This window comes from Lolium rigidum, chromosome 7 (assembly GCF_022539505.1).
Source record: "Lolium rigidum isolate FL_2022 chromosome 7, APGP_CSIRO_Lrig_0.1, whole genome shotgun sequence".
Classification (NCBI taxonomy): Eukaryota; Viridiplantae; Streptophyta; class Magnoliopsida; order Poales; family Poaceae; genus Lolium; species Lolium rigidum.
Window position 1 is genome coordinate 337,075,755 of NC_061514.1, and position 15,382 is coordinate 337,091,136.

Sequence of the window (15,382 nt, forward strand, 5' to 3'; positions counted from 1 at the left end):
TAGCTGCAGTTGGTTAGTTATCTCCATAAGCTAAGCTAGATGCTGTTCCTTCTTAACCTGTATACTGTTTCTGCGGTGTGCACTGTTTCTGCGGTGAGGTGCCTAAATTAAGACACATAGGGTTAAAGCCTAATTTGCCTTTGAGGCACTGTCTCTGTCCCTGCCTCTTGGTGAACTCAAACTTTGGTGCTCACATTTATATGTTCATGAGAGTATGCTATATGGGGAAAACATACTGCCTGTGGGTTCGCAAAACTATATCTAGATGACACAGAACCTCAAACATAATATTTGATCTACGCACTGAAAGATAAAACTGATAAATTCTACCGATAGGGAAATATGAAACAATAGAAGATAAACGGGGAAATCCGTTACAGAAACGAAACATATATATTTAGATGGTAACCTAAGCTATTCTTCCAGAATCTGTGATAGCTGTCGTCCTTGATTGACTTGTATTATTTCCTGACAATCTTTCGTGTGCACTTGTTAAACGGAAAGAGTAATCATATTCTTGCTTAAACGGTTTTGAGAATAGCTTGGCACAGATGACATGCGCAGCAACCGATTTGCCGTGCGTAAGGTGACATTGTTTCAGTTACGTAAGATTTTGCAGAATCGTCGATCGATTGAAAGGTGTCCTGGATACAAACAGAAAGGCCCTAGCCTGTTATACACGAGTAGGAAACGGTACAAAGTCTTGATTCGGTGCAGAAGCATAGGCTGCATGAGCCTTAAGACAACAGAAAAAAAATGAGATTTTTACTCGTGATGTTTCAACGATTGAGATTAATCGGCACATAAATCTCACTCACGCATGGTCTGTTAGAGAAGAAAAAGACCATGGTGAGGACACGGTGTCGTCAAGGCTCACTAATTTTGAACTACCCAGTGAGTCCAAATATCCAAGGGTTGAGTAGCGTTATGCCGCGAGAGTAGGCTAAACTCTTCTCCTTAATCAATGAAAATGGCAAATCTTTTGCCTTGTTTCAAAAAATAAATATCCAAAGCAGACACACGCATGATCTGCTAGAGAAGAAACAGACCATGGTGAGGACACGGCGTCGTTGAGGCTCACTAATTTTGAACAACTCAGTGAGTCCAAATATCCACGGCAGGCTCACGCTTGCTCTGGTTGTATATATTGCCCCGCCACTCCCATGACCCTGCAATTAAGCAGTAAGCAAAGAATGCCAATGTACTGGCTTCCTGTATATGCCATTCTTTTGTTTCTTTCTTGGCCTGTGCTTCTGTTCGCGTCTGACCACCGCCTTGTCCCTGGCAAGCCGCTCTTCCCTGGTAGTGTTCTTATCTCCCAAGATGGAGTGTTCGCGCTAGGCATCTTCTCCACATCATCAAACCATTCCTATATGGGAATATGGTACAACAGCATCCCAGAGTTCACCGTGGTATGGGTCTCCAACCGTGCTGCACCAATCACGGATCTTTCCTCTGCAAATCTTGCCGTGACCAGCGGCTCCAACCTAGTCCTGTCTGACAGCAATGGCTGTGTTCTTTGGACAACGAACAACAGCATCAGCGTCGTGAATTCCTCCATCTCAGTGGAAGCCATGCTGGACAACACCGGAAACTTCATCCTTCGGTCATCGGCTGCTGCTAGCTCTGCCGTGCTATGGCAGAGCTTCGACCACCCCACCAACACTCTCCTTCCCGGCATGAATCTTAGGCTCAGCCACAAGATGCACCCACTGCAGCACCTCGTTTCTTGGAAAGGCCGTCAGGATCCATCCCCCGGCGAGTACTCCTACGGTGCAGACCCCGACAACCTCCTGCAGCGCTTCATCTGGCACGGTTCAGCGCCATACTGGCGAAGCCCGGTGTGGACAAACTACCTCCTTCGTGTGAACTACGACATGGATGGAATCAAGTCTTCCATGTACATGGAATTGCGTCATGATGGCGACGAGGTGTATATGTCCTTCAGCATGCTGACTGGCTCCTTCATTGTGCTTCTCAGGATGGAGATTGACTACTCAGGCAAGGTAAGTATACTAGGCTGGGAGAGCAACATGTCAGCATGGAAAGCCCTATACACAGAGCATGAAGAACATGAGTGCAGTATTTATGGCTATTGTGGCCCCTATGGTTACTGCAACAATACAGAAGCAGTCCCAGGTACTTGCAAGTGCCTTGACGGTTTCGAGCCGAGAGATGATAAAGGCTGGATTGCCCGAAGGTTCTCACAGGGATGCCGCCGGAAGGAGGTGCTAAGGTGTACAACACATGGAGATGGTTTCTTGACCATTCCGGGCATGAAGGTCCCTGACAAGTTCATCCATGTCCGAAGTAGAAGCCTTCACAAGTGCAAGGAGGAATGCAGGAGCAACTGCTCATGTGTGGCATATGCTTACTCCAGCATGAGCAACATGGATATTGATGGAGATGCCACGAGGTGCCTGGTATGGATGGGAGATTTGATCGACATGGAGAAGTTTACCCAAGGAGGGGAGAACCTCTATGTTCGGGCTAACAGATTAAGAGGTACAATTACTTGATTTTGTTTGCCTTGGTTGCTTATATTGGTAGATTGGTTCTTTTAAAGAGGAACCAACTGAAATTGCCTATTTCATTATTATTATTTTTAAGCGTTATAGAAAATAGAGGCGATATGGTAATTAGTACCCCCTCCTTCCCAAAAATAAGATGCCTAATTGCCTATAATATTTTGATGAAGTCGAACTTTTCAAATTTTGACCAACTATATAGAACAAAGTGTCAACATTTATAATTCCAAATATATATTTTTAGAACCGTCATAAATTCATATTGGGTGCATTTAAAATTATAGATGTTGATACTTTTTTTGTATATAGTTGCTCAAATTTTAAAAAGTTAATTTGACCAAAAATTATAGGCATCCTAATTTAGGAAGGAGTATGGCATCGTTGTAAGGATTGGCATCAGTAAACTTGTTGATTCTCCTTGAATTAAAATTTGTGCAGGTACCGAGAGAAAGATCAACACCCTACAAATTCTATTAGCAGTTATGTCAAGTTTGCTGATGCTCACATGCATTGGGTTTATTTGGATGAGTGCCTTCAAAGGTAGGTAATTGTTTTTGTGCTAATTTTAATGTCCTCTCTAGTCCCCAGAAACTGAAGAGATGGTGCCCACATTCCTGACAGGCAATCAAGGAAGAAAGAATTTTTGGAAAAGGCCGACTCCTGGAGATACAAGCCCTTGTAATGAGCTTGCTGATAGGAAAACAGAATTTCCAATTTTGAGCTTCATAGAAATTTCTGCTGCGACGAATAATTTCTCTGAATCCAGCATTCTAGGCCGAGGAGGGTTTGGCAATGTTTATAAGGCAAACATGCTTTCTACTTATAAGTGGATTACTAATGGAATATGCAATCCGTCTGATTCAGTTGGACTTCATTTTCAGGGAACGTTGGAAGATGGTTCAGAAATTGCTGTGAAGAGGCTCTCTGCAGGTTCTGGCCAAGGGGTAGTGGAGTTCAAAAATGAAGTAGTTCTGATTGCCAAATTGCAACACAGAAACTTAGTCAAACTTCAAGGCTGCTGCATTCATAAAGATGAAAAACTTTTGATTTATGAATACCTACCTAACGGAAGTTTGGATGCCTTCATATTCAGTAAATTCCGGCCATTCGTATCGAAAATTATCTTTAGTGAAATGAATATGCATCACTGATAAGATGCTTCTACGATTCTACCCTTGACAGATGATAAACGAAAATCACTGCTCAACTGGCCCGCAAGATTTAAAATAATCAAAGGTATTGCCAGAGGCCTACTTTATCTCCACCAAGATTCCAGATTGATGATGATTCATAGAGATCTCAAAGCGGGCAACATACTGTTGGATGCTCAGATGAGCCCCAAGATATCTGATTTTGGTACAGCTAGAATCTTTGGTGTCAATGAACACCAAGAATATACCGATCGAGTTGTTGGAACATTGTGAGTAATTTCATATATGAAACAAGTGAGCTACCTCTTTGTGCTTCAACTATTTAACCTCAAATTTTCTGCACCTTGGTCTCAAGCAGTGGCTACATGTCACCTGAATATGCAATGAGAGGCATCGTCTCAGTCAAATCCGATGTCTACAGCTTTGGTGTATTACTTCTGGAGATTGTGAGTGGCTTGAAGATTGGCACCACAGGCCTAACCAAACGCTCACATAACCTTATAGATTATGTAAGTGTTCGAAGTGCTAAGAACTTGTCCAACTCATATTTGATGCAATCTTGATAATGACATGAGTTATTTGGTGCAGGCGTGGAGCTTATGGAAGGATGGTAACATGTTGAATCTAGTCGACTCATCAATTGTTGAGGGTTGTTCTCTTGATGAAGCTCTACGATGCATTCATATCGGACTCCTGTCAGCGCAGAACAACCCAAACGCTCGCCCACTCATGTCTTGGGTGGTATCAAGCCTGGATAATGAGGCCATGGACCTGGGTTTAAAATTTCGATACCAAAAATCTTCAGAACCCAACCAAAATATCCGATACTTTGCAAATTCTGCAAGTACCGGAAATCATTTTGGACTTGTTCAGTCCCGGTTTCATCGAATTTGAATTTTTCTTTTACCAAATTTGAATTTGGTCTGAATAAGTCCAAAAATTCTGAGATAAATATGTTTATTGAACACAATGAAATTACCGAAAAAGATTGGGATAGGGTTTCCCCAGCCAATACATCTTGTATGCTTTGTGCATTTTTATTACAGAACTGATGGAGTATGGGAAAGGCATGTAAACGGTATTTGTGAAAGGAATAGCATGTTCTCATCAAGGTAAGGTGTTTTATTGTCAACTGTATTTACCTCTACTAGGGTAGTCTATTAAGGGAGTGGCAATGGTGCCACGGAACTAGTGACCATATCTTTCATGTAAAAAACTCCGTTGAATGTCTGTCTTGTCATTGATTCACCGTGACGCCGATATCTTTATGTACGCTTTTTGTGCTTCTCTGGACTGGGTGAGTGGTCACCATCAGGATTGTAATTGTGCTTGTATTATCTTTACTAGTGTATTAAAGAGATGTTGATGGTCCTTCCATCCATGATGGTGCCACACATGTAACTAATTACAGGAAATGACACCGTGTAGGCTATAAACTATATTTTTTTAGGAACTATATTTGCCTCGGAGTGCACAAACTATATTTTTTAAGGAACTGTAGCAACTCCAGATTCAACAATGTCCAAGAGCACTTGGTTAGTTAGGCTTCACTACACATAAATTTGCCTCGGAGTGCACAAACGGATGGTACACAGAATAATTCATATTCCATCAGAGGGAAGAAAACAAAACAAGCCGTACCTGTTCCCTGGAATGGATCCATCGGGAGAGGAGCTTGAAGCCGTGCAGAGAGGGGGCCAAGGAGGTGGCGGAACTGTAGATATGCTGCTCGAGCTGACGGTATGAGGATCTCGGACCGGCGGTTGGTGGACAGATGAAGGGCGATTGAGGATTCTGTAAGGGTGATGATGGAAAAGAGATGTCCCGCCGGCGGCACGGTCGGAGAGGCCTGCAGGCTTGGCGACGATCTGGAAGCGGAGGCGATTGCGGTGCTCCGGACGGCGTTAGCTTGTGGGGGAAAAGGCAAAGTAGAGAGATAGGACGTCAAGTAGGGTGGCCGAGGGAGGTCCCGGCCAACGGCGTGCCACCGTGTGCGTGGAAGACGAGATGAGAGGCGCGGCCACAAGGAGACGACGGGTGAATCCTATTCACCGCCCGCTGCGGGCGCTATCTGGCGCGCCGCCCGCAGCGGGAGCCAGCCGGGCCAAGCCCATTTAGCGTTTCCTTTTTTTTTTTTACAGTTTCTTCGGTCGGTTACTGTCACCGCAGGTTCTTTTTTTTTTCTGCTGCTTTTTTCCCCTTCCGGTTTTTCTTGGTTCAGAGTTTTTCCTGCTTTGGTTTCTGGTTTTCTGGTCGGTTTTTTTAAAAAAAATTAAAAGATGAACTATTTTTGAATTTGAACAATTTCTGAATTTGAATAATTTTTCAAATTTGAACAATTTTATTTTGAAAAAAATACCATTTTTTAAATTTTAACAAATTTGAGTCCGATTTTTTTAAAAATTTTGAACATATTTGAATATGATTTCTTTTATCCTTTTTGAAATTTTAAACATTGTTCAAAATCTAATCGATAGGAAAAAATCACGTAATACTAGGCCGCTTTCGGTCTGGCCTAGGGTAGGCGGGCGCTACTCCGTCCCGCTAAAGGCGGGGAATAGGAGCTCCCGAGACGACGACCGGCGCAAACCTGGTGGCCTTGGGGTGTTGCCTGGAGTGTTCTGTCGGTGGGCTAGGCCCATTAACATCACTAGACATTCCTTCCCTGTTATATCTGGGTTTTCTATACGGTTTTTTTTGCTTGTTATGTACTTTTTTTGCTCTGGTTTTTCTCCTGGTATATTATTTGGTTTTCTTTTTTTCCTTTATTTTGAAAAAATGTGAGATTTATAAAAAAATCATTCTCGATTTTCTTCAAAATCAATAAAATTTGGGTTTGATAATATTTTCATTTTCAAAAAAATAGAGATTTGAGAAAATGTCATATCTAAAATTATTATGATTTTGAAAAAATGTTTAGATTTTGAAACATTCATATTTTAAAAATGTTCAGATTTTGAAGAAGTCATATTTAAAAATATTATGATTTCTAAAATTGCTTAGATTTTGAAAAAACAATTTTAAAAAATGTTCATATTTTCAAATTGTTCAATTTGTTACAATTAAAAAAATATTTTTAAGGAGTTCAGATTTGAAAAATGTTCAGAATTTAATTTTGTTCTAACTTTGAAAAATGTTCACACAATTTTACGAAATAGAAAACTAATCACAAAACCGGGAAAACCCTAAGAGAAAATTGAAATACGGGTTGAAAAACAGAAAAACCTAGTAGACAGGAATCACAACAAAGCGAACGATAGGTGTTTGAACCAAATGGGCCGGCCCATCCCACTTTCCTTCAGGTGGCCTACGTGATCCGCGCCGCTTGAAGCGGTGTATATGGGCTCCCCGTTAGGCCAGGCTTGGGCTTTATATATGTACGCTATAACAGAGGCCTAGCCCAAGGCCCATCGACCTTTTCTGCTATTCAAGGTAGGGTTAGTCGTGATATTTAGGCTTAGGGATTTCTATTTTCGTGCCCTCAGTTCCTTAGTTGTGCTCAGTTTTCCCCGCTCCTTAGTTTTTCCTCAGTTTTCCCCAAGTGCTTGTTTGAAACCCGCAGAAGGCGGCTCGGACGGCGAGGATTCCCGTTAAGTTGACCGCTCCGTGCTGACGTGTGGGGACGCGTCGTGTGGGCCCGCGTCGCGTGGGGCTGGTAGAAAGGGACCGCGTGGGACGGGACGAGATAGCGTTTGGTTGCACGTGAGCGGGAGGCCGGGTTTTGTCTCTCTCGGCCATTGGCATTTCCCTTTTAACGATACCTTTTCCGCCTCCTTCTCTCTGCCTTTTTTCACCTAATTAGTATCAAATCTAGAGAAGCTTGCATTTCTTTCTTTCTTCAATTATTATTTGTGCCTTTTGGCCCTCGTTGTTTGCCCAATATGGCGAGCAAATCTAGTAGGGAGCCCAATCTAGTACTCCATCTAGTCCATATGTATGTAGTTAAATCTAGAAGCAAATCTACGGGGAATGTACGATAAATTCACAAGGTCATATAGTAGAATAGGGATAGATAATATAGATAATAAGGCTGCATTCGACAGCCAAACATAGTAGGGTTCGAGGTTCTTCACAGCGATGCGAGTACCATCATACTAACAACATAACAACGAGGGATCCCTAGCTAACAACAAAGGGATCCCAACAACAAAATGGAGGAGGCAGCAGCAGCACACGTCCAGGACTCCGCCTACCCCATCTGCCTCTGCCTCCACTTGTTGCTCCCCTTGGGTGCCTTGAGCTTGAGCGGAGGCATGTGCCCGTCGGAGATCTCCACCCGCTGGATGCTGCGGAGGTGCATGCCGAGCGCCAAGTGCTTGGCGCGGAAGGAGTTGGGGTTCACCGACGCGCCGACCTTGGGGTTGGTGTGGCCGATGTTCTCGGCATGCGTGAGGACGCGAGTTGAAGTCAGTGCCGCCGAGCCTCCTAGTGCAGAAGGGGCACCTGTAGACACCCTTGGCGACGTCGAGGTATGAGACGTACTGGCCGACCTGCAGCCTCCACAGCACACTGGCGAGTCTTGACGTCATGGTGCTCGTCGTCGCTCGCCGACGTCGGCTGCCGGACAGCTGATCCATATCAAACGGGAATTTATTAGTGAATGAGTTGCAAACGTGCAAGATAACAAAGTTAGGAAAAACGAGAGGCAGCCTCGGTTAGAGTGGACACGATTATATGTCTACGAGGGACGGTGTAAGCGAACCAAAGCTCATGCACAACGGATTTGGACACGAAATGGTTCGCTGAACCCTCCCTGTAAAAATCTGTGCCCACCGATTCATCATAGGCAAAGAAACAGATTTCAGATCCGAACTTGAACACATTCCAGATTATTTGCAAATTAAACGGTTGATATCTTTTGATTCGTGCATAAAATAACCGATTGAGATCCTATGATTACTTGCATAAATTAACCGATTGAGATCCCATTATTACTTGCATAAATTAACCGAACGGCCGAACCCAAAATCTTAAACGAAATCAAGGAGGGATCAAAGCAAAATGGAATAAAATCGGCGCAAATATTAGCCCAATACTCATCCATCCACAGATCCATCTACACCCGCACAAATAGGGTTCAAAAAGGAATGGGGAACAAAAAAAGGAAGCAAACCGTAGTTACCTCGTTCCATGGGTCCTCTATGGAGGTGTCGTAGCGGTTCGGGGGCGGGACGTACGGCACCGGCTCGTAGGGGTCCCATCCCGGCGGGATCTGGCTGCGACCGGCGGCAGCAGCCTCCGATGCACCGGCGGAGGCGGCGGCGACGTCCGTTGAGGGGACGGCGGCGACGTCCGTTGAGGGGATGGCGTCGAAGAGGGAGGCGTCGCGCTTGGAGCCGACGGCGCCGTGGACGATGGGATTGGCATTCTCCTTGTCCATCTCGCCGGCCAGAGGAGAGGGAGAGGGAGAGGGTTTTTTGCTTTGGAGAAGATGATGGGACGTGAGAGAGGCGGCGTTGCGTAGGCGAGTGAGAGTGACAGAGATAGTGGGAGGAGGCGTCTATAAAGGAAAGGGGTGGTTAATGCGACCCGCATCCTACGCGTCCACCGCTGCACGTCTGCACGTCTTGGACTTCTGCAATGCGCCACGCGTCCACGATTGCACGTCTTCGACTTCGCACCGCGACCGGCGTCTACGCGTCAACAATTGCACGTCTTTCATTTCTGCACCGCAACACGCGTCCTCGAGTCTAACCCCGGAAATTTAGATATACTCGGGTATAACCTCGAGCATTATACTAGCATTTTTTGTGTGCTCAGTTTTCCCCTTGAGTGCTAATACTGGCTAGTGCAATATGCTCAGTTTTAACCTCAAGTAGTTGGTCAACAGACAGATCAACAAATGGGATTAACTAGTTAAATGAGTCATTTAATGTGCAAAAAATTCCGAAAAATAGTGGCACATACTCATGGAGTCTTTACCACAAATTGTCGGTTCTCAAAACATAGATAAGTCATAGATAAATCAAGTTTTACCACAAATTGCCACTTCTCAAAGGCCTTCTCAAATCACCTAGTAGCTATGAAGGTGCATGGTTTTCCACAATAAGCCCTTCCCAAAACAGCTTTCCCCAAAACATACTTTGTCTAAATGAGGCCACAATTCTCACACTCATGTATATTTGTATTGCAAATAGTTTGAGATAGGCCAAGATGGGTTTTATTGTACAAAACACGCATTTTCCATTTTTTAAATCTCATATTTGAATCCCTTAGTCTGTTTTTTACATAGGTGCCCTTGGTTTCTTGATACTACTCGGCTTTGCCCTCTCCCTCCACAAATTCTCTCACACGTGCAACATTGCCCCGATTGGTCTAGCCCATGTCACGCGGATCGTGCCCGCCGACCGTTGATCGTATGATCTAACGGGCGAGGATAACCCCTCTCTCTGTCGGCGGTTACCTTCCACTCTCTAAGTATGCTAAAGGGCGGTTTTACGTATTTATTTTCACGCGCTAAAAATTATAAACTCTTTTAGGCATTACTTTTCACGCAAAAAATGATAAACCATCACCGATTTGTTGTAGCCATAAATTTTCACGCAAAAAATGATAAACCGTCACCGATTTGTTGTAGCCATTAATTTTCACGAAAATCCCAAATGATAAACCATCACCGATTTGTTGTAGCCATTAATTTTCACGCAAAAAATGATAAACCATCACCGATTTGTTGTATCCATTACTTTTCACGCAAAAATTGATAGACCATTACCGATTTCTTGTAGCCATTACTATTCACGGTAAAAATGATAAACGAACCAATCTATCTATCTCCGTATTTGAGGTTTTGACTCGAAAACAAATGGGTATTATAAAGGGAAATAAAAATTCAAAAAAATGTAAAAACGAAACAATCTACCTATCTTTGTATAGAAGATCGTACGTATGATTTTGAGGTCATTTAGAGAAGGTAGAAAAAAATCCCTTTTGAGAAGGTCGAAAAAACCTAACTTGTTACAAAAGCTGGTTTCAGTGAGACCTAACAAAATTTGGCATACATTATGCCATATCTATAACAACAAGGAATATCTAAAAGGGAAAGTTTCACAAAATTTGAAATTTATGGCGAAAATGATGCCATACATGATGCTGTTTTTCGAGGTTTTGACCTGAAAATCAATTGGATATTATAAAGGGAAATAAAAAGTTCGAAAAATATAAAAACGAAACAATCTATCTATCTATGTATAGAAGATCAATTCGTATGAAATTTGAGGTCATTTAGAGGAGGTAGAATAAATCACCTTGTTAGAAAAGCTGGTTTCGAGTGAGACGAAACGGCATGTGTTTAAGCAAAGTGATTTTTTCGAACATCTCCAAATGATCCCAAATTTGCCATACATGATGCCATACGTGTAACAACAAGGAACCCTATCTAAAAAGTGTCAAAAAAGTTTGCCCAACCGTATAGCTCTATCAAAAAGAACCTCACCATGGCGCTAGTATAATTTTGGGCTTAGTTACAAACTTTCGTTACCTAACCTTCAACACGAAACTTGTTTCAAATCACTTTTGGCGTACAAGAAACAAATCCCTCTTTGATTCGAGCACCACAGCCTCCAAACTTTGCCGATGCCGATATCGGCATGGTCGAAACGGCTATGCTCGACGCCACTGCTAGGTCACCGTCGGGATGCACCCTCAATCCCGTCCCCTCATTCGATCAACGACACACCGGAGATACCGCCGAGGTCAATGCCGAACGTACATGCCGATGCCAATGCCGAACATGCATCCACGCCGACGTGGGCACGGCCACGCCGCCCGCTATGCTTCGGACGCCACGAGACCACCGCGAGGTCTTTCCCTTCGCCACCACACTCTTCTAGCACCCATCTATACACGCCGGAAAGGAGAGACACTAGTTTTCTCTACATTGCTCGCGTTCGTGTCGGACACGGTCGGTCAAAGTTTTGAGGTAGTCGTCGATGTCGTCGACCATTTCTTCTCTTCTTTGCATGGTTAAACGCGTCTAGTTCATATCTATCTAATGCGTCCGGTCTCGCCTCATGCGGTTCTTTGTGGACGTCGATCTCATCTCGGCACCCCGCAGGCCACCTCCTCCGTGCCATCGCTGTAGAGCTCCGTTTAAAAATCTATTCCTACCGTGTATTGCCCCTTGTATCAGCGCCATGGCCCACTTGTCATTCGATATACCGAAGCCCCACTCGTGCGTGTTTTGGTCGGGGATACGGCGATGCTTACGGTCAAACAAAGATGGATGGTCCGACGTGTCTTTGCGGGCTCTACGTGGCCCCACTAGTCGGAAGATAACGGTCAACCGTCGGGCAACCGGCCGTTATAGCATCTGTGATGGTTTCAGACAAGGTCTTGGGGAAAACTGAGGAAAAACTAAGGAGCTGGGGAAAACTGAGCACAACTAAGGAACCGAGGGCACGAAAATAGAAATCTCTTAGGCTTAACGTTAAGTCGGGCCAGACAAGGGTCTAGGTTTTTAGCTTCAGGATTTTTTTGGTCTTACCTAAATCTCAGCCTATCCCAAGGTATGGCCTCCGATAGGCACAATGCTACAAGTGGGAGCGGGCCGCGGTGATGCAAAAAAATTCCCACATAATGATGCACGCGGGGCCCCACGGGTTAGTGCCTCAGCTTTATGGGAAATATGGGCAGTCCCATGCCTCCACTTTGCGCACTTAATACCACTTGGCATCATCTTCAATCCCTATGGTAGCCGAGCAAAAAAAAAAGGCACTTAAACTTGCAACCTGGATTGAAGTGTTGCGGGAGCACCACCTGCAAGATGCAGCTGAAAGCTCCTCCCTCTCCCCTACAGGAAGACATCTTCATGGCCAATGTGATATCGCTACGACAAGCTACACCCCCTCCCACGTCTTATTAGAGCGAGTTGCTGCAAAATCCATCTACATCTCTTTAACTGACAGTTGGTTTGGGCACGTCACTTAATTAACTTATGTGGACATGTTAGCTTTGGTGGGTGGCTGCAAGTGCACACTTTACTTATGTGGGATCATGCGGGTGTAAGCGGGCCTCCCACGGGTATTCCCATTTACACCTTGAGAACCGGTTGAACCAGCATGCATGATTGCTCCAACCACGATTGAAGAACGTGTACAAGCATAGCTAGAGTATTAATATTGGTCTAGGTCTCTATGAGTCCGTATTAGTTTAGGTTTACTATTCTTGTGCTTCAAATTTTACTGCCCAACTGTAATTTGTTCACCCAACATGCTATTTCTTATTGGAGAGACACCACTAGTGAACTGTGGACCCCGGTCCATTCTTTTATATCTGAAATACAATCTATCGCAAACTACGTTTCTCTACTGTTCTTCGCAAACAAACATCATTCTCCACACCATACGTTTAATCCTTTGTTAACAACAAGCCGGTGAGATTGACAACCTCACTGTTAAGTTGGGGCAGAGTATTTTGATTGTGTTGTGTAGGTTCCACGTTGGCGCTGGAATTCCTGGTGTTGCGCCGCACTCCATCACCAACAACCTTCACGTGGCCCTTGTCTCCTACTGGTTCGATAACCCTGGTTTCTTACTGAGGGAAAACTTGCTGCTGTACGCATCACACCTTCCTCTTGGGGTTCCCAACGGACGTGTGCTTCACGCATTATCAAGCATATTTTCTGGCGCCGTTGCCGGGGAGATCAAGACACGCTGCAAGGGGAGTCTCCCACATCCAATCTCTTTACTTTGTTTTTGTCTTGCTTTACTTTACTTTATTTACTGCTTTGTTTGCTCTCTATATCAAAAATACAAAAAAAAATAGTTACTTGCATTACTTTATTTACTATCTTGTTTGCATTCTTTATATTGAAAATACAAAAAAATTAGTTACTTGCATTTACTTTATTTAGTTTTCTTTATTTACTACTGCTAAAATGAATACTCCTGAGAATACTAAGTTGTATGACTTCACTAGCACAAATAATAATGATTTCTTATGCACACCTATTGCTCCACCTGCTACTACAGCAGAATTTTATAAAATTAAACCTGCTTTACTAAATCTTGTTATGAGAGAGCAATTTTCTGGTGTTAGTTCTGATGATGCGGCTGCCCATCTTAATAATTTTGTTGAACTTTGTGAAATGCAAAAGTATAAGGATGTAGATGGTGACATTATAAAATTGAAATTGTTTCCTTTCTCCTTAAGAGGAAGAGCCAAAGATTGGTTGCTATCTTTGCCTAAAAATAGTATTGATTCATGGACTAAATGTAAGGATGCTTTCATTGGTAGATATTATCCTCTTGCTAAAATTTTATCTTTGAGAAGTAGCATAATGAATTTTAAGCAATTGGATAATGAGCATGTTGCCCAAGCATGGGAAAGAATGAAATCTTTGGTGAAGAATTGCCCTACCCATGGACTAACTGCTTGGATGATCATCCAAACCTTCTATGCAGGATTGAATTTTTCTTCACGGAACCTATTGGATTCAGCTGCTGGAGGTACCTTTATGTCCATTACTTTGGGGGCGGCAGCAAAGCTTCTTGATGATATGATGATCAATTACTCTGAATGGCACACTGAAAGGGCTCCACAAGGTAAGAAGGTAAATTCTGTTGAAGAAACCTCCTCCTTGAGTGATAAGATTGATGTTATTATGTCTATGCTTGTGAATGGTAGATCTAATGTTGATCCTAATAATGTTCCTTTAGCTTCATTGGTTGCTCAAGAAGAGCATGTTGATGTGAACTTCATTAAAAATAATAATTTCAACAACAATGCTTATAGGAATAATTCTGGTAACAACTATAGGCCATATCCTTCTAATAATGGTAATGGTTATGGTAATTCTTATGGTAATTCTTACAAAAATAATAGGAGTATACCCTCTGGTCTTGAATTCATGCTTAAATAATTTATTAGTACACAAACTGCTTTTAACAAATCCGTTGAAGGAAAGCTTGGTAAAATTGATATTCTTGCTTCTAAGGTTGATAGTCTTGCCGCTGATGTTGATCTTTTAAAATTGAAAGTTATGCCTAATGAAGACAAAGATATTAAGTCATTTGCTACAACAAACGCCATCCAAGTTCGAATTAATGAAAATATTAGATTGATGGCTGAATTGCATGCTAGGTGGGAAAGAGAAGAAAAACTAGCTAAAGAGAATAATGTAGCTAAAGTTTGGACTATTACCACCACTAGTAGTGTTGATGCTTCACATGTTGCTAAACCTCCTACTATCAATGGTAAAATAATTGGTGTTGGCAATGTTTCTACTCCTAGTGCAAATCGTGCAAAACTGCCTGAAACTGCTAAAACTGCTGAAACTGTTTGTGATAAAACTGCTGAAATTTTTCAAAATATTGGGGACAATGATCCCATTGCTGTAGATCATAATGGTTTAGATTTTGATGATTGTCATATCTCTAAAGTTATTAAGTTCTTACAAAAACTTGCTAGAAGTCCTAATGCTAGTGCTATAAATTTGGCCTTTACAAAACATATTACAAATGCTCTCATAAAAGCTAGAGAAGATAAATTAAAACTTGAAACTTCTATTCCTAGGAAGTTAGAAGATGGTTCGGAGCCCATCATTAAGATGAAGGTCAATGATTTTAATTGTAATGCTTTATGTGATCTTGGTGCAAGTATTTCTGTTATGCCTAAGAAAATCTATGATATGCTTGACTTGCCACCATTGCAAAACAGTTATTTGGATGTTAATCTTGCTGATAATGCTATAAAGAAACCTTT

General features: G+C 42.8%; 1 protein-coding gene across 1 annotated transcript; it reads left to right on the forward strand.

Annotated features, from left to right (window-relative positions):
• The first annotated feature begins 1,193 nt into the window (after positions 1-1,193).
• LOC124673494 (G-type lectin S-receptor-like serine/threonine-protein kinase B120) lies at positions 1,194-4,754 on the forward strand. The gene is made up of 6 exons (XM_047209566.1): positions 1,194-2,505; positions 2,967-3,068; positions 3,711-3,948; positions 4,038-4,188; positions 4,268-4,454; positions 4,726-4,754. The coding sequence occupies exons 1-6, from the start codon at positions 1,194-1,196 to the stop codon at positions 4,752-4,754; spliced, it is 2,019 nt and encodes a 672-aa protein (XP_047065522.1).
• Positions 4,755-15,382: the final 10,628 nt, after the last annotated feature.